This window comes from Stenella coeruleoalba, assembly GCF_951394435.1.
Source record: "Stenella coeruleoalba genome assembly, chromosome: 2".
NCBI lineage: Eukaryota > Metazoa > Chordata > Mammalia > Artiodactyla > Delphinidae > Stenella > Stenella coeruleoalba.
The window spans coordinates 84,622,718-84,647,040 of record NC_137147.1 but is presented as its reverse complement, the minus strand read 5'-3'; the positions used below and the strand labels follow the sequence as shown (position 1 = coordinate 84,647,040).

Below are 24,323 nucleotides of genomic sequence, written 5' to 3'. Positions count from 1 at the left end.
GACATCCATAATTTGAACTCATTCTTCAGTAAGCATCCTTCAAAACCAGAGGAAAATGCTGTGGCCAATTAAGAAGCACTGTGAACTTGCTGATACAACAGTTAGGAGGAAGGAAACCAAGATTTGGAAAATCTGAACAACCAAAAATACCAACCCTAAAGATCTACACTGCCCAATCTGTCTGCCACACTCACTTTATTTCTTGCCCTCCTCCCACCCCCCATTTTTTAAAAAGAGGTAACAGAAGTTAAAGTAAAATCCACAATGTGGATTTGATTCAGTAAACTTCCAAACAGATGGGCAGCTCTCACTCCACACCTCTACTGAGAACTGATGTGAAAGAAAGCTGACAGAAACCTGGCCCTGTCCTGCATTAAACAACAGAGCCCAGAGGAGAGGCTTAGCTTGTAGCAGTGGGAATGTGATTCATAATATAACAAATCTTACTGGAAACACTGTAGCTTTTTTTCCTACCAACAGGGCAGTCTGGACATGAAGTAAAAACCAACAGATACTCTGAGAACAACAGTGGGACAGACCATGTTCCCAGAGAAGCTTAGTTTGAATAAACATAGTCCCAAATTTCAAGCCCTAGACTGTTTTCCAAACAAAGAGGCAGTGATAACAGCCACAAGTCCAACTTGAGACTCAGGGGGTTGACAGAGAGGTTATAGAGGTCAGACTGAAGCCTCATTTCTATGAATGTTTTTTCATTAGTCAAGAAATGAAAACATACAGATAACAAACAGAAGAGAGAAGTGAAGTCAGAGAAATACCAATGGCCCCAAAGACAGTCAAAATACTAGCAAGAAAGAAGACAGTGACTCAAACAGATCCAAAAGGGGAAACTTGCCCTAAATTACAAGCTGAGAGAGGGAAAAGAAACTTGGAAAGCAGCAGTACTGTTAGACTCTGAAATAAGTGAGGCCAAATGGATAAGGGCAGGCTTTGCAAGACAACTTAAAGCCTGAAGAGGCTGGGCTATTTTAGACAGCAAAGCAAGAGGTGTTGGGCTGCAGAGAGAAGAATCCTCTCTCTCCAGTGAGACTTACTTTGAAGGCTGAGGGCAGCTGCAGGCACCGGAAGGAAAAGGAAATGGAGATCAAAGGAACAAGACCAGAACACCTCACACTTTTCCCTGTACACCATCTGTTCTGAGGAGCTCAAGACACTTCACAAGCCTTAACTGAAGACTATATCATAGACAGAAAACTCAACAAGAACTTGCCCAAGTTCACTCACAAAGACAGGTGAGGGGCAGGGCTGCTGGCCACAGAACCCTCTACTCTCAGTCATCCATTCTAAGTGGGGAGCCCAGAGAGTATGTATTACACACTAAAAACTCTTGGTTGCTATGAGTCCCAAGGGCAGTGGGTAGTGGAATGGTGACAAAAAAACTGGCTAGGACTCAGGGATATTATCATAAAGTTTTCCTATTTCTGCCCCCAAGGGAAATTCCTGCTGATCTAAGTAAGGCAATGACCATCTCCTTACATCTTACCCTACAACAGGGCACTTCTCTCAGATCTATCCCTGATACAGCAGTTTAACAGAGCAATCAGTCCAGAAGATACAATGGAGATTAAACAAACTACTCAAGGAGAAGAGTATACTTACTGGGCTAGCTTTATATATTCTCAAGAAGCCTCAATGAGGACTTGGGTATGAAGCCAACAGATTTCAGGGTGGGCTGAAACCAGCAGTGGGCTTCTGGTGGAACTTAATATATACACAACTAACAAACTCTACCCCCAGAGGTTCCGATTCCATATAGATAGGATGGGGCCCAGGAATGCGTATTTTTTAAAAAGTTGCACAGGTATTCTGATGTCTTACTGCCCTCCTGACCTCTCCCCCAAGTTGAGCGCCATCAAGCTAGAGCCAGCCAGTGATCCATAAATGCTTTGATTTCCCTGGTGGCACAGTGGTTAAGAATCCGCCTGCCAATGCAGGGGACACAGGTTCGAGAAGATCCCACATGCGGCAGAGCAAATAAGCCCACGCGCCACGACTACTGAGCCTGCGCTCTAGAGCCCGTGAGCCACAACTACTGAAGCCTGCACGCCTAGAGCCTGTGCTCCACAACACGAGAAGCCACCGCGATGAGAAGCCCATGCACCGAAGAGTAGCCCCGGCTCGCCACAGCTAGAGAAAGCCCGCGTGCAGCAACGAAGACCCAACGCAGCCAAAAATAAATAAGTAAATAAATAAATTTATATTTTAAAAAACTGAATATGACTCCTCACTGCCAAATAGGCATAATAAAGAGTCTCAATACTAATACCTGGGCTCAAACACTAATCCAAAGCTGAAATTAGATTACTGCCACTTTTTTCTTCTCTATGAAACTCACCTACACAAATTCTTCTTACAGCCACATACTAAAAGGCTCAAAGCACTACCATACAATCAGGCCGGAGAAACACTGGGGGAAGAAATGGTGGGGGGGGAGGATATGAATTAGACTTATATTCATAAAAACTGAGAACTAGAAGAAAGTTGCAGTCACCTTGTCCATCGTTTCCAAAGGGATAATATATAACTCGGATTGTATTAATGGCTATTAATAAGGAAGAAGATTTCAAAACCTCCCTCACTCATTTTTTCAAAACCTAACAACCCTCCAGCACAGGCAATCCTTTTGTATCCCTAATTTAAATCTTGCCTGCTTGGCTTCAGTCCATTTCTGTCCTTTGTTAAAATGAAAAACAACCCAGCTCCTTCCACATAAAAATCTTTCAGAAACTTAAGAAAAGAGGGGGAGGGTTAGCTATCAAGAGCACACACATTTGCTTCTTAAAGAAAACACAGTTCAACTGAGATGAGAGAAAGAACTGACAATTGCATAGGATTTGAAGTTGAAGAGTGTTTACAACTGATAACTTTGAGTTACACTTCATCAAGACTCAGCAGATCTGGCATAAAACCTCAAATTACTCTTTTCCAATTCTATTACACTGCAGAGACTTCCTTCCCTCCCTTAGAGAAAGTTTAATACAAACCTCAGCTCTCATCTACTCTCTCTAATAACTTAAATCCCCATCTCTACTGACTCTCACTTTGGCTTTTAACCATATTTTAACCATATTTTTAACTAGGTCTCTCCTGAATTAAAAAGCCTTTAATGAGCACTACTTTCCTTTCTCGCTAATGCCCTTCACACCTAAATAGGCTACATCTCTATTTCTTTTTTTCACATTTTATTCTTCCTAATTTTGATTTCTCTTCTAAAGAGGTCACAAACTCCTCCTGATCATTTTTGCTATTCTTATGGAATTTCAAGTTTATCCTCACTATATTTGACATCTTTAAATTGTTCTCATTCATTCATTCATTTAGTATTTAGTGCATTCCTTACACTGTACTACACAGTGTGATGTAAAGGAAATAAAGAACATGGCTCTGACCTTAGCAAATGAAGACATACATAAAAGAACAATTAGAGATTGGTTCCAAGGTAGTAGGGCTAGTCAGAGAAGGCCCTGTGGCTCCAGTAAATATAGAGTTTGATCTAAAAATAAGTGGAGAATTTGGTGAAAAGCCTACTTTAGACAGCAGGAACAGTTATGATTCAAAGCAGTAGGCCATATGAGGTTAAGAGCTGCAGAAAGGCCCTCTGTCGCTTCCTTCTTTGTCCCCATCCCACACAAAAGGCATATGTCTTTTGGTCTTCAAATTTTGTTTCAGAGTTATTTATCCATGAAGCACAAACTCTCTGACTGTTACCACAGCTACCACATATTAGAGCAACTCACAAAGCCTTGTACACCAGGTCTTAATGTTGGTTACCACAAGGCAGGCTTTTAGAATCATCTCAGGTAGAGTCTTCAGTAAGGAGTGTGGGGAGTCAGGCATCTGCAAGGTCCGAGGCACACAAAGGCAGCTACTACTTTGGGTGCTAAAGATATGCACCAGCACTCTTGCTCTGTCAGACTGTTCAAGAGTCATTCAACTTTAGCTAAGTATTTCCTTCATTCACAGCTCTAGGACAAACAAAGCCATTTAAAGCAGTCTGAAGCACAGAATTCCTATTTGAAGCAGGGATGTTTCATGGTGATGCCAAGGATTCCTTTTTTCACTGTTTTCCTTGAGAGCTTCTCCTCTTCTCTTGCCTCAGGACTCATAGTTCGAGCATCCCTTCCTCTGTGAAGTTTTTTCTAATCCTCCTAAGCTGATTTAGTTTCCCTCCCCTGTGCTGCCATTAACACCTTTATACATACTTCTAGGACAGCATTTACCACACCATGTTGTAATTATTTGTTTACATGTCTGACAGCCACAAGCTCTTTGATGGCAAGGATATGGTGTTTTATTCATTGCTGATTCTACACATAATAGGCACACAATAAACGTTTGTAGAATGCATTAATGATGAACGACATGGTAAATTTTAAAGAATGGTAACCGTACCATCCGGTTACAATAAGCATTAATACTGAAGACTAAACTCCCATCATACATTTCTATTACCTATACCATTCTTGTTCAGAAAAAGAGACCAAAGAGACACGAAGATGGCTCTAATGGTGCTGGTCATTGCCAAGTTACCAGCCAAGAATATGAGAGCTTACAGTACTAAGAATGATCCAACACAACAAATGAGTGAATGGAGCCAAATCTAAGACAGTGTCTATGTTTCAGGCTCATTCTCCTGCCTCTGGAGACTATGAACAATGATTAATAAGAGCACTCGGAAAAGTCACTATCTCCACAGCCATGGAACCTTGAGCCCAATTTTGATTCCTGTTGAATGAAATATACAGCAAAGGTGTTCACCTTCTGACCAAATCCAAGTAAGGTTTTGCTAAGGGACAGGGATCTGAGTTAAGTCCTCCCAGAACTCCGCCATGCTGTACATTAGCATTCTAAATCATTCCTCATTGGGTTTACTCATCTCTGAAGAGATACAGGCAAGGCAACAAAATGCTGCTGTCTCAAATGTCTCTCCCTGTAGCAATCCTGCACTACACAAGGCTACTGTGTTTACAGGCTGCTTATAAGACACAAAGGCCTAATCTGATCCTGTGGCAACAAGGCCCCAGGTTCCCTCAGGAATTAAATAAATTAGTCTACTTTTGTATTCCCAAACTTGCGGGGCTCTACAAAGTTCAAGAAAGCATAAACATCTACACCCAGACATGGGAGGGGACGGAAAGGGACTTGGTCTCTGAGGAACTTCTGCAGCAGGGTGAGATATAGTGAATGAGATAAGCAATGTTCAAGGGCAAACCAGAATTGCTTGGCTGGCAGATACTTGGCCCCTTGCATGTTACCATTCCTAAAAAGCCAAGAAACTCCAGTTAAATTAATTCAGGTCTCTTGAATAGATAAGTAAATTTGTTTTGACACCAGGGAAGAGCATTTACCTAGCCGATTCCTCCAACTAGGTATTTTAGCATATTTCTTTCTGCTACCACTGTCTTACATAACCCCAGCTGTGACACTAACACTTGCGGCTACATTAGTGGCAGCTTAGCCCTTCACAGGATATGTGGTCCCACTACCCTCTTCCAAGAAGGAAAACTGAGTCACAGCATATCAACTGGCTTCCCCAAGCACAGACTTAGTTTGTAGTGAGGCCACAACTGAACCCGGGTTGCCTTCCTCATGTTCTTCCCTTTTCATAGATGAATCTCAGCATGCTCATCCCTGCTTGCTCATTGCTTTCTTGAGGGGCAGAGATGGGCACACTTGGTCCTTCAGAGCCAAAGTGAGCTTCTAGTTCTCCTCCTTCCCAAGAAAGAGTAAGGTAAAAGATGTACATGGCGCAGAGAAGGGTAGGGGAGGAAAGGGGTGCCTCCCAATACTAGGACTCACCTTGGAGCTGAGGTCCTCTCGCCGGTTTCCTGCCTTACTCCTGCGTAATTTGATGGATGGGGATCGCAGAAGGTTCTTGATCCGGCTGGTAATGGTTGACCCTTCCACAGCCATCATGATGAGGAGCCCCCCGGGACACTTCCTGGCGCAATCTTAGGACTTGTCTCAACAGCGGCACTGCTTTCCCACTCCACAGGGCCTTCCAGTATGCCCTCTCACTGACCTGAGATGGCAGAAGACACCTTACCTTCCGCCTAGCCGTGTCTGCAGCTCTTATCTTTAGGTACTGCCCTCTCCCTTCGCCTGATCCCCACCTTCAAGCCCAGTGCTGTTTCTTACAACGCCTGAAGGACAGACTCTTGTAAACGGGGGCTAAAAAGCCTGAGCTGCGAAGAAACGCCTGGGCCACACCTGCCAGAGGCGTTCAACTGAAAGGATGGGATGGGCCCTAGAAGGGCTAGTGGCCGGTCTGATTCCCGTTAATTCCCAACTGTTCTCATGGCATCTGCAGTGTCCAAAGAAGGAGGCCGCCGAGGCCACCGAGGAGTCCCACGGGATCCTTCAGCACCTGCGCTGGCGGCCGCAGGGACACTCAGCGTGGCGGGGCTCGCTGTGGCCCTGCAACCCGTTCTGCCACGGGAGCCTCCCTCCCCCACCCACGACCCTCCCGAGCTCGCTCTCGGCCAGCCGCAGGAGCCCTAAACCTTTCACTTTCCGCTCCCTCAGAAGCCCCTGCTACTCGCCAGCGCCCCCACTCGGGGCCAGCCTCACCAGCCCCGGGCCGCGCGGGCCGCCCGGCTCGCAGCTCCCTCAGGCATCGCGCTCAGCGATTTCAGCTCCGCGGCGGCAGCGGCAGCAACAGCTATGGTGGCACGAGCGGCTCAAAACGCGAACTACCGCCTGGGCTCCGCTACGAGCTGGGTAGGAGGAGCAGAGGCTAGGGGGAGCGGTCTCTACGCGGGGGGGCGTTCCCAGAGTGGACGAGTACTGCTTATAGGGGCGGAGCCAATGAAAGGGTCTAGGAAGTAGAGGGCAAGGGACTTGAGAACCACGGATTCCGCACAATGCAGTCGCGAGTATGGTTGCTAGAGGAAGGTCGGCAGAACACGGCTTCAGAACTGAGAAAACCAAGCCTTTTATGGTATTATCAGGCCCGGTCCCCCAGATAAGTGCACTTTCCAGAGCCCCAACAAAACGTTAACCACGCCCCCAGGGTGCTACGGTTGGCATTTGATAGACCCGAGGGACCAGAGCTGAAGCTAACTCCAAGCTCAGAATTACAAGACTTGGGTACAGCCATAAGGTCTGTTCCCAAGCGCTGGGATTTAAAACGGGTATAATAGATTCTGCTCGCCGCCTGTCCGGCGCGTTGACCTACGTGGAAATGACTCTCCTGAGTAACTCTTTCGATCGCCGAGAAGTATATTGAACTAGGCAACCTGATTGGCCGTGATGGAAGAAAGGGGAGGGAGCTTAGGCAGGAAGGGAGGCGGGGTGTCAGGTCAATGTGCCTGTGGATCTGTTTCATGGATTCCTTAGCCTCCAATGTTCCATTGTGTTCTCATCCAGAGTTAACCAGGACTTTGTTGCTCCAGATATTTTCCATGTTCCTGTCAAAATTTACTCATGAAACCTTTTCCGTACTACAGTTACTTTGGCGAGATCAATGCCAAGCTTGCTGTCACTGGATTCCGTGGTATAGTTTTTCTAGCTCATGGGCGGGGTGTGGGGGATGGCAGAGCGTGCACAGAAATACCTTTACATATTATTTCATACGTGTTTCAGTCTAAGATTATTTTCTAGGAGCCTTTCTGCCTCATTGCTATTTAGAGAAATTACCTTACAAAAAGGTTAACCTATGCCAAAACACTTGGGCTCCAGAGAAATAGTACACTGATACATCTCTCATCTGACCCACACAGATCCTTGGAACCCCTGGGGGAGATGACCTGTTAGCAACAGGGAAGGACTCGTAAACCCATTGCTGTGAGTGGGTCTTGTACAGCCAAGTGGCAAAACAGGTATATTCTTGTGTGTATTGTAGCAGGTATTAAAAATGAGAACTGTAAAGCTAACAAGTCGACACAAAGATCAGCGAAGTCACCTCCTGGGAAGACCAACTGGTAATAGCTACAGTAAGAAATAGGGGGTTGGTTCCTTCAACTCCTTGCTAGTCTGTGATTTTACCTCCATTGGGTGTGAGGTGGGGGGGGGGGGGGAGAAGGAACCAATATAACACTGTTAATAAAGGGTGCCACCTGGTGTCCTTACTTGTGTGCTGCATTCCCTAGCAACTGCCATCTCCACCCACTAGAGTTGTCCCTAATTCTCTCCAGATAATTTTTGTGTCCACTAGTAGCTTTCTCACTTACATAACCACTCATGGCCAGGAAATGGGTTTACAGAATGTCATTGGTCATATCCTGTACAAAGCTACCTTGGTTTATCCTCTTAGAGAAAATGTTCCCCAAATTACTCCCATCTGAAGCTGAAATTGCAGAGACAATACAAGCTCCTGTTTTCATTGTCAAAGATGATCTAGGTGATAAGCAACTGAGAACAGTGTCATTAAGAGATTTCTTAAGTCTAGAATCTGGATACTTCCAGTATAGGATCAAAATCACGTATTTTTAATTCTTCACAATTTAGTCCAACCTTCACCATCTAGGATACATAGCATGTAGCCTTTTAAGTGCCAATATGGAGGGAATACACTGTAAGATGAGAAAATAATAATCCCAGGTCCAATGTGAACAGGATTATTCCCTTTTATCCAAATTAAATAATTGCTACCCCACCCTCCAAAATGCAGCTGACCCTTACATACATATTTCACTGTTCGTGTGCTATTTCACTTTTTATTCTGCTTGTCTATGTCCTCAATATGTATACATGGTTGTCAGATTCTAAAATTCTAGATGTCTAGGAAAGGTGTATACCATTGTCTGTTTTCATGATGCTCATTAGATAAGATTTTTAAATTCACCCTAGACTTAACAAATAAGTGCAATTATAAGATCCTAGAAAACTAACAGGCTAGAGTAAACATTTGCTCATCAATTCAAATATTTATTGAGCACCTTTACATGCAAGGCACTGTGGGACAGCTGAGACCAGTGTTCGCAGTTGGAAACAGGATGGATCTCAAAACAATGCTTCCAATACTGCTTTCCTATTTAACAAAATCTAACAGCAGAGTTTACAATAATAGAATTTAGTAGAGTTTAGATTTGTCTCAAAATTTCCAACTCCTCCCATGGTTTAGCCTTCTCACCCTCCATACATACCTCCATCACTATCACTCAACACTTAACATATCTTTGTAGAGCAGTTCAGTCATATTTAATATACTACAATTATGCCTCAGTTCAAAAGTTGTATATATCAAATTATTTCCCTCTAACTTAATTTCAAAAACACATTTTTGGCTGTTTTTTTTTCTCCAAATGGCAGTAAGTCTATTTTCTCTGCATCCAGCAATTCATGTTCATGTAAAGTTTCATTAGAGATAATACAATAACATGAAGTACTGATGCCCTTACATTTTCTTAAAAAATCAACAATTCTGTGCAAGAAATCTATTCTGATTCTTGGTTATAAAAGTATCCGAAAATGTTCCTACTCTGTGCCTCTGTGCATTTTTTTTTTTTATCTCCTGGGAGTGAGGAATAAGGGTCATCATTTTTCAGACCCATCTTCAAAGTGCATTTACCTCTCAATTCACCTGATATCATTCCATTTCAATATCTTAACTAGTATAATTAGGGGGAAAAAACTACACTACTAAACCCTGCTCCAAATAATATATGGATTGTCTGCCTTACTTCCATGTTCAAACATTTTTCAACTTGTTACAGAAAGGCCTGTTAAGTATTTCACCATAATTCTGGGGGAAAAAATTACACACAGTAATTTGTATGAAGTTTATATAACTGGACTTGATCCGTTAGTGACTCTAGAGTAGTTCAATGTCTAAAAGGACTCCTTTAATAAAAAGTTTTTGTAAACTGTAATACTAGTTAACATATAGCTTGCTTTAAGAATATCTATTGTCCTTAGCCACTAAGACTATGTTTATGTCCTGTTATTCACCAGGGGAACAGGTATGTTACACCCTGAACACACTGGTACTATGAGGCTAGCCATTCTTCACTGTAGAATGACTCCTTAAGCCAAATACTTGTCATCAAGTTGTACAAAATTTCGAAGTCTCCATGTAAAACACGCTGCAAAGATTAGAACACCAAAAACCTCCTCCAAATGGCATGTCCAAAACTTTGAAAACAGTAAGGAATACCTATTATTATCTCCTTCAGCGGCACTTCTCCCAAATATGTCTCAGGGCATTAGAATTCTCTACTCCAACTCAGCACAAACCTCCCAACACCACGTCCTGCTTTAATTATTGTAACTAATTTATTTCAAGTTTATACATTCTTCCTTCCACTTGCCAAATTTCTTCTGTTCTTAGGTTTCTAAAAAAATAGTCATTTTTCAAAAGCAGAAAAAGAAAGATATATATATTTAATATATAAAAGAAAAAGCTAAATCTGACATAATTATATTCTTAAAAACATTCCATTTATTTACAGATGTATAAAAAGGCAAATTATTGGCCTACTGAGATCATGCTTCTTATAGAGTTAGGGTGAGAGCTCACTATCCTCCCAATTCCTCAACTCCTCACTCAACTACATCTTTCATAACCACATATGTAATTTTCATAGATCAGTTTCTCCTGGGGTAAGGTTAAAAGGTAGGAGTTTTTGGAGATTTTAGATTTCTATCAAGACTGCAGGATTGTTCTGAAGATTGAGCCCTCCTAAAATTAGCCCTAACAACTTTCTAGTTCCAAGAAGGTCTTGAAAACACCATTATCTTGGGGGTTTTGTAATGATATCTGCAGCCTTCCTTGAACAGCTGGGATCATCTCTCATTTCTATCTTTGTACATCTCTCATAAACAGAGTTAAATATCTTCCCATCAAGTAATGAATATTACTTGTCTATTTTCTTCTAAAAAAAAAAGAACAGTGTTCAGAAGCAGAATGGTCCTTCTTTTCCTGAGGATTACTCGCTCACTTGCCTGCTCCTTGGCTGACCCTCAGAAGCTACAAGAGCCTTGGGAAGTCAGGAGGAAATGCAAGGACAAGACAAGCAAAGAAATAATGGGAAACTGCTATACCTGGATTAAACTACTAGCATCTCCAAGGACAATTATTAGCAGGGAAGACAGGTGCTGGACTCCTTGGCTAAGGCATTGAATGAAATCTCCTGGGTAAAGAGAAGTGGGAGGGATAATGAGAAGCTGAGGGGTGCTCATTACCTACTTCAAGCTTCTTCAGTAACCTTTAGAGGTGGGAAGGTTGAATGCTGATGAGGAGGTCTAGAAAGGCAAGTAACACAAAACCAACAAAGAATTTGTTCCCACTGCAATTTGCAGAAGAAAATTTCCCACCCCTTTCAATCTGTTTATTACCAGAGTTACTAGAAAGGGAACCAACCACGGAGGTAATAATTCACTGGCTAGGACCATTCCAAAGTTGGTTTCACAACCTAGTTTTGAAGATATGCTGAGTGGGATTTGGGATAAAGAAGGCAGGGGATGTAGAAGAAACAGCATCACCTAGGCACAGCCCAGGCACTGGAAGCTCTTGTGTTAGTGTTTCACAACACAAGCAAATCCTGTCAATGAAGACAGACAGGGGTTACATTCCAAAATATAATTATTTAAGAAAGGCAAAATGCAGCAGCTAAATCCCAGTCTATACATTTTCAGAATAGTGATTCTTGCCCCCAGGAGTTTCCAAGAGACCCCTCAAGTGCACCATGATTATTTACAAACTAGATAGGAAACATCATTTCTATACTCAATACAAATCTCATCTCCTAGGTTGAAAACTTCAGCCTTTGAGAAATCTATGAAAACAACTATACAAAAATATAAATATCTTTATCTTTACAGGCTGTCAGTCCTTCATACCCTGACAGCTAATGAGTGAAAAAGCTCTACAGATCACTGAATCCATGGTAGCAGATAATAAAAAATATATCTTGTGATTCAAATACTGCCTTATTTCCCTGGTAAAGAATGCCTACTGTGACTTTTCTTTTCTTTACATCCTGTGCAGGTAATAGTGAATGAAACCTTCAAGCACCAGGAGGCTGGCTTGATTTGGGGAACATCCAGCCTCACAGATTTTTATTTTGGCCACTGTCTCTGGTATGGAGAGGGAATGCTTTTCATTTTAGCTGTCTCTTGAGTGATGTGATTTGTGAAAGGGGGTGGACTCCCTCTATGCCTACCTCCAAAATATGTAATCCAGGTAGAAATCCTTGGTACTATGAAATGGTCTTCTCAACACCCAAAGACAATAAGGGAGAACTAGTAATTTTAACATCTCAAAATGATTACCTTAGTAATAAAGAGTTTTTGTTTTTGTTTTAAAGCATTCCTACTTTACCAGAAGGCTTGGATTTATAATTCTGATTGAAAAGGTGAGGGAATGGAAGCTACTTGGGATATAAAAGAAGAGAAAATTTTGTTGAATGACACTAAGTCCTTCACTTTGGTATTCCATGGTACCCATCCTCTCTCCCCCTACTCTTGAAACACCAACTAAAAACTATCTCTTCTGGATCCCTCTGCACAAGTGCATCACATTCCTTGGACTTCAGATTTAAACAACTTAAACAACAGCTATCAACTAAGGTTCAGTTCATAGCAACTCCAAAGTCTCAAGCAGCTTTTACTCTGGGAGGGAAGAACTAGGAACCACTATGGACCTACAGTCTTGTTATGAATTCCTTGGGTAAGAGGGGCACCTCGTGTTCAGTAATGGATCGCATCTTCTTAGAGAGGATGAGGAGACCCAGCACCACAAGTGAGGTAACACATTTTAACATGATCAGAATTTCATAGTAGTAACTTCTTATACCGAGGTCAGCACCCTACCCCCTTTCTCTCCATTATCCACTGCATCAAAGTCAAGGATCACAGTTCCATGACACAAACAGGTGCCTGCAGAGAAAGGAGGTTTCCCCTCACAGCCTGGCTTCTGCCTGAGGACAAATAAGTTCATTTCCCTGCAGAACTTGGTGAGGCCCCAGAGTTGCCCAGTTTGGCCACAACAGGTGCCAATGTAGGCATCATCTTGCTGTCCCGGCATTCCTGGTCATTCCCTGTTAAGTTCATTTTGTGTCCAACTGACCCAGCTTTGGCAGCTACAGGTGCCAAACAAGGCATCACCTTGAGACTCTGACCATCTGCATCACTGGAAGGATTAGCTACTTTTAAACCTAGAGGTGCCAATTTTGGCATCGGCCTCCACAAAGTATCTGTGCTGCTGTTTTCTAGGCCAGCCTTCATGTGTAGGATGGGGGGTGAAGACACACTTTCAGGCTCTGCAGGGATGCCAGAAGTACTCTTCCCTTCATCACCAGCTTTCCTGTGGGAAACAATGGAATCCTTTATCTCAGAGTCAATAACAATCTTAAGGACATCTGGCTCAGAGGCTGGTTCTGCAAGTTGTTTTTCATTCTCAGAAAAGTCATCATCTTCCAAGTGCAAGAGGAGCGGGCTGACAGAGTCACTTTCCCCTTGAACATCAGGCAATTCTTTCAAACCAGTTCCCAAGTGGCCAACCTGGAAAGCTGCTCTGTTCCCAGGAGGAAGCTTACTGATAAAAGCCTGTCGAGCATCCCCTGGGAACTCTGTATCCATAGAGCTGGGCAGTTCAGCCAGGTTAACAGAGTCATCATTTAACTGCTGATTAAGAAAGGCAATCTCATTGAGCAGAGATGTCAGTGTCTCATCAGTATCATCCTCATCTTCCATATTAGTTAGCAGTTCGCTGGGATCCAGTGCTGCTTCCTCTATAGCTGATGCTACCTTTCTCAATTCCATCTCTATGCTTGAGTCTTTGAGATCTTTCATCTTTAATTTATGAAATGGAGACTCCTTTGTCTTCAGTCTCTCCCGTCTTGATTCACTCTCTTTCCATTTATGCTGAATTCCTCTCATATCACTGGAAATCTTTTTGGGTAAGAACTCCTGTGCTTCTTGCATACTGGAAACATCAACTATTTGTGGAAAACCAGAATCTTTATTTGACAGATAAACCTGTGTTGTACCCAGTGCCATTCTGACATCTCTGTGGTTGCCTCTGGAAGAGATTCTACCCAAATCTTCACAGGAGTTATCTTCATTCCTGACAGTGTTTTTCAGGTGGTCAGGCGGCTTGCCATCAGGAACTTCATGAGGGTATTTGCTGCCACCCATATCTACCAAACCTCCCTCCGTGGCCAATGATGTCACATTAACAATTCTTGGCATCATAAATAAGTCGTCGTTTTCTGGGGGGAAAAAAAAAACTCATTTATATCTACAGTGGTAAGTACTCTCATTCATACCCAATGACCATCTCATGGGAGTTGTAGTTAAAATTTCACCAGTCTACTTTTATCAAGAAGATGAAAGGAAATACCAGTTTTTCAAATTACGGACTTAGCCTAACAAGAAAATAGGTAAAATCTAACCAAAAGACACTTTGATATTCCATCATTAATAAAAGTTCTATTTAATTATTTTATAGAAATGCTCCCCAAGTTTATTTTTTTATCCTGAGGCAGGCATGCACCTTGATTCTGTTCGTCCAATTAACTGCTACTCTGAGGGAAAGATGAAGCCCTCGAGGCAGCACTGTAAGAAAGGATGACTCCTCCAGACTGGGTTTAGCAGTATTAGTACTGGTAAGGATACTCTTTTACCTTAATAGAAATTCAGGTTCCTAAAACCTAAAATTTCGTCAAAGTGAACTTTCCTTTTCACCTCAACTCCTTATCCCCAAAAGGGAGGGTGCTGAAACTGTATCAGGCTGGTAATGTAGGAGTGTACCATCTCTGAGTACAACACAAAATTGATAAATATTTATTAACACCAAAAACTAAAACAATGACTCCTCAACCTCCTTTTACTTTCACATCTTTTCAATTCTTTTCCTACTCAGAAATTAGAAGAGATCGCAAAATAGTTCCCATTCCCAGGTAAAAAAGACCATTCAATACCACAGATAGGGCAAAACATGTTCTAAAAAGACAATCTTCTCTTACAAAGGCAAACTCGAATACAATAGCTCTTTATCATTACAGAACACATTCAAAGGCTTTCTCTGTCACTTTGAGATACCAGGGATAACTCTTTTTCACTACCCATGAAAGACAACACTTATGACATACCTGACTGAGCCACAGCACTGCTGGCAACTTGAGGTTTCAGATCTGCTTCTAGGAGAGCAGGAGAAACAGTAACCACTGGTCCTGAGAATAAGGGACCTTTTAAAGTGAGCAACTGCCCTTGTGGAGTCATCACAATGTTGGCAGAGGTGTGTGGAGTGTTAGAGGGTGAGGTATTTTCTGTAAGGAAGAGCAGAAATTAGTTAAGGATAAAAGATCTTCAATTAATGCTAGTGAATACCCTAAGAGTGTAGGAGACATCTCTAAAAACCATACCTTGTCTTAAAAAGCAAGAAATAAAATTCAAATTTAGTTAGGGAACCTCAACTTGCAATTTACTTTTTGAACCATTTTTCAGTACCTGTCCAGTGATTCTCTTAAGGGACAGAATTTCTTATTGTTGAGGAACAGAGCCATGAAACCACTTTTTCAATGGAATGCTTCTGATGGTCTTGATGGTGAATCAGGATGAAGGCACACACAATTTTATCCCTAGGTTTGCTTTCCTATATACCGCTAAAAAATTACTTCAAGTTTTTAGACCTTAGTTTTTCCACCTGTAAAATGAGGTGACTGGACTAAATGATCATTAAAATTCTTTCTTAGCAATAACATCATTTAAATGTGCAATGTTAAAACTAACTCATATTTTCGTATATATCACTACTTTCTTAGTTGATATAATAAACCAGATTTCCTTGGTTCATACACTGTGCTATCCAAAGAGAAAAAAGGATATACCATTCTCAAAGGATATAAACAAGTAATATAAAATCAATATAGCCTCACTTCCAAAATCAAGATAGGAGAGAATAAAAAAATCAAAACCAATTTACTTTGTTCCTTAATAGCAATTCATTGACAGACTGCAATCTGATGAAAAGTAGAGCCTGATTAACAAAAATAAACTTTAAAAAAAACTTCCAATTTATTTGTCTCATCTAGATCCAAACTTCCTCAACTCATGAGCAGAACTGCAGGGAAATCAAAGAGTTCATTTATAAAGTCTGAAAAGATGGCAGCTTAAAAAAAATACTGAAACATTAGAAGAAAAATACTTGTCTGAAGACTGCTATCGGAAGTAGCTCTTCTATGTTACCATGACTGATAACTTACTAGGATTTGCTTGAGTGTGTAAAGCTAGAAACTGAAATCTAATGTAGTTAATATTCTACTTTTAATACAACCCATCTTTCATTTAATTAAAACTAAAATTATGGCCAAGAGAAGACATTCAGTTCTCTAAACTAAACTAAACTAATGTTCATCTACATTAAAGAAAGCAAAGAATGTCTCTCCTACCTGTGGCCTGGTCTTTTTTTCTGGAAAGAATCAAAGGTTTCCCCTTCCTGTTATTTATAAACATCTGTCCGAGATCTACAGATGATGCAGAAGATCCTTCCTGCTGTTTGCTAGTTCTGGGAGACACATCAAACTCATCTGATCCCATCTTCTTTTTTCTTTTTTGTGCCTCTAATGCTTGTTGTTTTGCATAAATATACTCTAGCTTCTTCAGGACCACTTCTTCTGTCTTACCTATAGGTTGATAGGGAATAAACTGTTACTCTCTATAAGACCCCACGTAATAATGAGAAATAGAGTCAACTGAAATCCAGTTGATTTAACTATATTCCCCTAAACTATGGAAGGCAAGAGTAATTATAATCCAGAAGAAATGTCCCACCCAGTCAAACGATAATTCTGATGTTAACTCTGGGAACCAAGCCTGAAACTAAGTAGTATCTGAAAGATCTACTAAGGATTTTCCTCACTAAAGCTATATTTATACTCTGTATCAGAGATCATTCACTTAGCTCACCTGAAAGAGATGATACTTTCCGTATCAAAATATTCCGTTTGCGAGTCAGAAGATTTTTCTGTCCTATCAACTTGTCTGCCTGATCTGTTAGTCCTTGAATTTCGCTGAATGCCTATGACAAGAAATAGTAATATCACGTCCATCAGTTTGCTTTTTCCGAAAAACAGGTGGGGGCTACACAATTTCTTAAATAAAAAAATTTTTATCTAATATTTTAGAGAACTTTATAATGCCATTTAAAACAATTGTTAATGTTTTACAAACTTATGATTACCGGGGAGAAACAGAAGGAGGGATAAACTGCGAGACTGGGATTGACATAAACATACTACTATATATAAAATAGATAACTAATAAGGACATACTATATATAGCACAGGGAACTCTACTCAATACTCTGTAATGGCCTCTATGGGAAAAGAATCTAAAAAAGAGTGGATATATGTATCTGTGTAACAGATCCACTTTGCTGTACACCTGAAACTAACACAACATTGTAAATCAACTAAACTCCAATAAAAATTTTAAAAATAATAAAGTATAGAAGTAAATTAAAAAAAAACCAAAAAACAATTTTTAATGTTTCAGAATTTATTTTTTGTCAAACTTTAGGCGATTTTTCTGTCTTATACTTCTAGGGAAAGTGATTATTTACAAAGAGCACCACTGAGTGGTTAACAGGTATTTCTACTACTGCAAGGAGAAACAAAACATTTTACTCTGCTTAGATCTTAATAATCAACTTTAAAATCAACTCCTAGGGGCTTCCCTGGTGGCGCAGTGGTTGACAGTCTGCCTGCCGATGCAGGGGACACGGGTTTGTGCCCAGTCCAGGAAGATCCCACATGCCACAGAGCGGCTGGGCCTGTGAGCCATGGCCGCTGAGCCTGCACGTCCGGAGCCTTTGCTCCACAACGGGAGAGGCCATAACAGTGAGAGGCCCGCGCGTACGGCAAAAAAAAAAAAAAAAAAAATCAACTCCTAATCTAAGCAAAATCTGGTTGAAATAACCTTGTTCTAGAGGGATATGACTGCTTGCCTTTTACTCTTCCAACTTCTACTTATAAGCAATTTAAACAAAATTACCTCAGATATTCTACATGCAAAATTAAAACTTCTGCTAGCTTGAATACTGGAGTTTCCTTTAAAGTGACTATCAACTGTTAAGAAGTATGTCAAAATAGCAGTCGTGTTGTGCCTTTCACCGTGATAAACTTTTCTAAGTACTACGGAAAACACCAGTGTAAAGAAGTCATAGTAAACAGAGTTTACCAGAGTTTCTAACTTTTTTTGAAGGAAGGATAATGACTCTGCTGGTTAAGAATCTGACTTTCAATGAAAAGCTACTCTGACTCAACATAAGGACTTTTCTTCCTAAGGGATTTATTGGGCATTCATTAGTCCACCTTCAAATGTTAAACACAAGCTCTATTTCAATCTTCTTCATTCTCTTTCTCATAAATATCTCTAGAAGATTCTTTCAGTCAAGCTCTTACTTGTCTTGTCATTTACACATAACACTTACCCTAGTAAGAATGAGACTTTTGGAAACCTTGGAAGAATGAAGTAACCCCAACGTGATCTTCAATTTCTCAAAGAGATCCCTCATTTCACCACGGCGGCGCCGCTCATTGGCAGTGTGTGTCCGGCGATAATAAGCAAAAGCCTCTGCTTCTTTCTGTAGTTTTTCACTCCAGTAATCAGGTTTTAGTTTTAGAGGAACTGGTGTAGCCTGTCCAAACAAAAGATCGCCACCTAAGTATCTTTCACATGTACCTGCCCTCTTCCTGCACCCCAAATGGCACTGCTCTATATCAGACACCCACCATCTTCTGCCTGGAGTATCATAACAGCCTCTCAATTGGTCAACTTACTACCAGTCTATCCTTACTCCAAATCAACAGTGTAAATTCTAATACATGCGAATGTGATATCACTTCTCAGCTCAAATTACAGTAGTTCTCAAATGAGGGAGAATTTGAGAGAGGGGATCTATAAAAAAGCTCATCTGTATAATTTATTATTAAAACTTGTTTTCATGACACAAATTATATGGTAAACTTTAACAAAATCTCGATTAGTGAAAAACAAGTTGAAAATTTTTTTTCGTAAATACTGTAAGACCCTTTAAAATTTATGGGAAAGGGTCAACTGCCTCTCTTCCTAAATCACTGTTCTCTCCAACCATTCCAAAGTGCTAGAAGTTTCCTAAACACACTACAATCCCACATCTCCATGCCATTACACAGGCTGTTGCCTGCACCTAACCCCTCCCACCCCCCCTTCATAACTTAACATTTAAAACTCAGACTTTGCATTTTTTAGGAATGTCTTTCTTGACCTCAGGATGCCTTAGGATTCCTTTCTCTCTTATTTATTCTACTTCCATTTTTAAAGTTATTTACTATAAAGAAGTAAAAGATGCATACAGGATTTAAAATATAAATATGTAAAGATCTTATAATGAAAAGCAACTGTATCTTGCACCTACAACTGGATCCTCAGAAACAACCACTTTTTGATTATTTTAGTGGCCTTTTCTGGTTCTTAAGTCTATATATATCCTAAGTTAAAAATAGTAACATACGCTTATTCTTTTCATTTTTCAATACAACCTATTTACTTCCTGCTATGCAGAAAAGGATTTAGCTCACCACTCTCTTGCATCTCACCATCCATCTTCCTAATACAGATATATCATTAATTTTAGTTCTCTATTGATCCCTTTGCAACTTGAAGATAATTCTATCTCCGTTTCTCATTTCATCAATAGTGTCTCTTTGTAAAATGAGGATATCAGTACTCATATCCTTCCCTTCATTTCTTCTTCCCTCTTTTACCTCCCAACTTGTCATTTGTACTTACTCATTTTTCAAGACTGAAAATTAAGTCTTACATACTTTATTCATGGATTATAAAAGTTTTAAAAAATCATCAACAGTGACCAACCTATTATGACAATATGAATATTAATCATACCAAGTGAGTAATAATTACATTTCCTGTCTTTTACAGTTTCTTGGTTTTGTGTATGTGTGTCCCCCCAACCTTGATGTTTCTAACTGCCTTTATTTTCTTGACACTGTTTACCTTTATCATAGTAACAGTGGTACCATATCATGGGGTATGAAAGTACCCCCAAACTCTTCTACAAAATCAGTGTCTTTCTAAAGTTAAAAACATGTACATTAGTACAGTGTGGGAAAATCAAAGATACAACCAGATAGAAATAAAATTAATACTAAGTTTAAATACACCAATACACTAAAAATAATTTGCATGTAACAATAATGGTACAAAACAATGGACTGTGTAAATAGCTATTGTGAAAATTCTTACATCTCAAAAATGTTTTAGGATGTCCAATGAAAAAATAAAAATTGTGATATATTCAAAATAATTATGGCCCTGCAAACATGTATCATATGCTCCCCCAAATCAAACCAAACTCAAACTAATCACCCAGTAGTTTTTCAAAGGACCTGAATACCACCCTCCATCTCAACCCAATCTCATCATTTTTATCTCTTAAATTAAGAAGACAGAATAACAAGTGGAAAATGGTTAAACAATTGCACTCTCTTCCATTCTTAGTGTTAGTTAGGATAAAGAGAAAACCTTCCTTAATTATGGTACTATGATATCCTACACTGAGTACATTAAGAAAATCAAGTAAGGTTTATAATTTCATGGCTCCCTGAACTGCTAGCCATTACTTCAGATAATAACTAATTTTTTAGATCACCAGAAAAATCAGGAGCCTAAATAAGAAAGAATGCTAGCCTGTTTCACATCATATCATTACATTATAGGATTAGTTTTCAAATAAGCACATCAGTTTTCATAAACTCCATACCCATTTTAATTCCTCTAAATTATTCTATCAACTGGGGGTGGGGGGCAGTAGACAACTGAGAAGGGGAAAAAAAAGCATTAATAGTATAATTTCATTAAGGGGAAAAAAGCTGATTATATTAACTCACTGGTAAAAATGGCCCTGAAAAAAGTCATAGCTAATACAGCTAATGTTGTTTTAACCCTAAGGACAAATGTTATCAATTTTATTAAATGAGTAATTATCATTAAACATACTGTAAATACCTTTCGACTCTTTTCAGCAGCTTTCTCATCTGTAGTGATATGCGTACGGCACCTAGATGAAGACAATATTTTCCAATTCTTATTGAAATTCAGTAATCTAATACCTATTTCATAGCTATATTAAACCAAACCATCCCAAATTGTCTAAATTGTAAGCAGCTTCTTTTCCCCATGGTCCGATATGTGGCAATATGATTTATTCAACAATATGCTTTTTTCTCAAATAAAAGTGTCCAAATAGACCCTAAAACTGCAAATTACTTTTTTCAATTGTGAAATATTTCAAACATATAAAACTGTACAAACAAAATACATAATCAACATCCATGTATCTGTCACTAAGCTTGAGAAATAAAACATCACCAAAATATAGGCACATTCATCACCTTCCTTCCTTCTCATAAGTAAATGCTCGCAAACTGAGTTTACCATGCACATCTTTACAGTTTCTCCTAGGAATGTACTGATTCATCCCTAAACAGAAGATATTATGTAGCATTTTAAACTTACATGTAGTGTATCTTTCTTCAACTGATTTGTCTCATTCAGCACTGCATGTGAGATATGTTGATATATCTAGTTCAATCATTTTAACTAGTATTCCAAACTGTTGAATTTTCCAAAATTTGTTTTAGAATGTTAGTAGTTATTTAGGTTGTATCCAAATTTCACAATGGCAAATTTTCACAATGGCTGCAATGGACAATCCCAGACATGACCCCTTGTACATGTGTGTGAGCCTTTCTAGGATGTATACCTAGGAGTGGAACTGCTGGATGGAAGAAATGCATGCACTTCTTCAACTGTGGTCATGTCATACTGCTCTCCAAAGTGGTTTTAACTTACACTCCCACCTGCAGAATGTTCCCATTGCTCCACATCTAGACAACAGTACTATCAGAAATCTCGATTTATACCAATCTTATGGGTATAAATTGGTAAAGTCACTGTGGTTTAATTTGCATTTCCCACTTCGCCTTCCAATGCCAGGGGTGGAGGTTCGATCCCTGGTCGGGGAGATAAGATCCCACATGCCTCGGGGCCAAAAAATCAAAACATAAAACAGAAGCAATGTTGTAACAAACTCAATGAAGACTTTAAAAATGGTCCACATCAAAAAAAAAAAAAATCTTAAAACTTTTTTTTGCATTTCTCTAATTACTTGTGAGGTAGAACAAATTTGCATGTTTACTGGCAGTCTTTTGTGAATTGCCCATGATAGCCATTACTTACTTTTCTACTGGATCTTTTTCTTAATGACTTGTAAGAATTATTTTATATGCTTGATACTAATCTTCTGTCAAACACATATTGCAAATATTTTCCTTACAGTGTGAAACTGCCTTTTCACTGACAGAAATTTTTAAAATTTTAACAATCTGCTCCTTTACAGTTATGTGTTGGTTATTCTTGGCCCTTTATTATTCCACTCCATTAAGATGGTATCTCTCTGTTTACTTAATTCTTCTTTTTAAAAATAAATTTTATTTCTTTATTGGTTGATTGATTGATTGATTGACTGCTGTGTTGGGTCCCCGTTGCTGTGCGCAGGCTTTCTCTAGTTGCGGTGAGTAGGGGCTACTCTTCGTTGCGGTGGCTTCTCTTATTGTGGAGCACGGGCTCTAGGTGCACGGGCTTCAGTAGTTGCGGCGCAGGGGCCTAGCTGCCCCGCAGCATGTGGGATCTTCCCGGAAGAGGGACTGAACCTGTGTCCCCTGCATTGGCAGGTGGATTCTTAACCACTGCGCCACCAGGGAAGTCCCTACTGAATTCTTCTTCAATGTCTTTCAATAACATTTTATAAAAGTCTTGCACAGGGGCTTCCCTGGTGGCGCAGCGGTTGAGAGTCTGCCTGCCGATGCAGGGGACACGGGTTCGTGCCCCGGTCCGGGAGGATCCCACATGCCGCGGAGCGGCTGTGCCCGTGAGCCATGGCCGCTGAGCCTGCGCGTCCGGAGCCTGTGCTCCGCAACGGGAGAGGCCACAGCAGTGAGAGGCCCGCGTACCGCAAAAAAAAAAAAAAAAAAAAAAAAAGTCTTGCACAACTTGTGTTAATAATCCCAAACAGATTTTTCATATTTTTAATTACCTTTTTTTGCTTGTTGCTATTGTTTAGGAACTCGATTTTAGTATACTGAACTTACATCCTGCAATACTGCTGAACTTAAGTCTAATTAAGTTTTTAAGAGATTTAAATTCTTTCAGTCTTAACCAGTAGGCAACTGAAGTACCTTCCAAATAGCCCGGAGTGAAGAAAAATACTACCTACAGCCCTCCCTAGACTTTCTCACTAGGAATGAAGAATTACTCTTTCTTAACTCATTGCTGCTTCAGGTAGCTGATGACATAACAGGTTGAAAAGCTCAATGTCTGGCACAAAATAACAACTCTTACCTTCTTTCCCTTCTTTCTCTCACACCCCAGTTCCTAATCAATACAAGGCTTACTCAGAACATTTTTTTCTAAGGCATCATGCTCTCTGTATTTTCATCTCATCAGCTGAACAGCTATGAAAATTTTTCTAACTGTAATGACCTATTCAACTAGCAAAGTAACCAAATTTAGAATTTAATGCCATATTCTTAAAAGAACTAACCTTTGTTGAATAGTCCACTTGCATCAGTTATGTTAGTTATCTCATACATTATCTCATTTAATACTTGAAATGGGGGCATTTTCTTCATTTCATAGGTAAAGAATCTAAGATTCAGAGAGATTACAGACTTGCCCAAGATTAAACAGCCACAAACTAGCAAAAGCAGTATTTTAATACCAATGTATCAGGCTCCAAAAGCATATGTTATTCACACTTATATACTGCCTCCTAGCAATAAGGCAAGTTAATTACCTCTGGATTACAGCTCCTCTCCTCATCTACTACTAAGAAAAAAGCTAGAGAAATAAAGGAACCATGTCAGTTACCCAGAACTCCTGAATAGAACATTTAGTTTTGCTTATGGTCATAAAATTACAACAACAAAAAACAACAATCCAAAGAGAAGTAAGACTTACAGCTGTTTGAAAGTCTGTGTATGGGCAGCTGCGGTCTTCAAGTGGACAACATTAACTTCCTCCGGGAGCTCTTCTACAGTCTCAATGTCCACCTGCTCTTCATCATCCTCAATGTATTCTACACAGTTATTCTGAAATACAGCATTTCAACAGTAAATAAAGTATTGGGAAGCAAGCACACCTAAACTTTTCAACTGAATGCTCCCCTTATAAAGCCAACCAGTGCCAAACACTGATCTTAAACCATGAGTACTGATAATCCTAAACTTGTTAATCATAAAATGGAATTAAGTCATAAAGACAACATATGGTTAGAGCTAACTACCAAGAACTACATTATA

At 40.0% G+C, this 24,323-nt stretch overlaps 2 protein-coding genes across 22 annotated transcripts in view; both read right to left on the bottom strand.

The window, feature by feature from the left end:
• The window catches only part of MAPKBP1 (mitogen-activated protein kinase binding protein 1), a 52,166-nt gene extending 45,222 nt beyond the window's left edge, over window positions 1-6,944 (bottom strand). Inside the window, exons 1-2 of the mRNA XM_079914498.1 lie at window positions 6,589-6,944; window positions 5,818-6,040 (exon numbers count right to left, since the gene is read on the bottom strand). Of these exons, the coding sequence (XP_079770624.1) occupies window positions 5,818-5,934 (117 nt within the window). The 5' untranslated portion in view covers window positions 5,935-6,040; window positions 6,589-6,944. The remainder of the gene's footprint in view (window positions 1-5,817; window positions 6,041-6,588) is intronic.
• A 986-nt stretch (window positions 6,945-7,930) lies between these two features.
• The window catches only part of MGA (MAX dimerization protein MGA), a 159,103-nt gene continuing 142,710 nt past the window's right edge, over window positions 7,931-24,323 (bottom strand). For 16 of the 21 annotated variants that reach the window (XM_079914793.1, XM_079914782.1, XM_079914797.1 and 13 more), the window contains 7 exons: window positions 23,983-24,113; window positions 20,971-21,022; window positions 18,395-18,601; window positions 16,870-16,981; window positions 16,353-16,586; window positions 15,054-15,230; window positions 7,931-14,171 (listed from right to left, as the gene is read on the bottom strand). In XM_079914793.1, the coding sequence (XP_079770919.1) occupies window positions 12,895-14,171; window positions 15,054-15,230; window positions 16,353-16,586; window positions 16,870-16,981; window positions 18,395-18,601; window positions 20,971-21,022; window positions 23,983-24,113 (2,190 nt within the window). In that variant the 3' untranslated portion in view covers window positions 7,931-12,894. Of the gene's footprint in view, window positions 14,172-15,053; window positions 15,231-16,352; window positions 16,587-16,869; window positions 16,982-18,394; window positions 18,602-20,970; window positions 21,023-23,982; window positions 24,114-24,323 lie in introns of those variants that run through there. The other 5 variants (XM_079914779.1, XM_079914781.1, XM_079914784.1 and 2 more) reach the window with 3 other exon arrangements.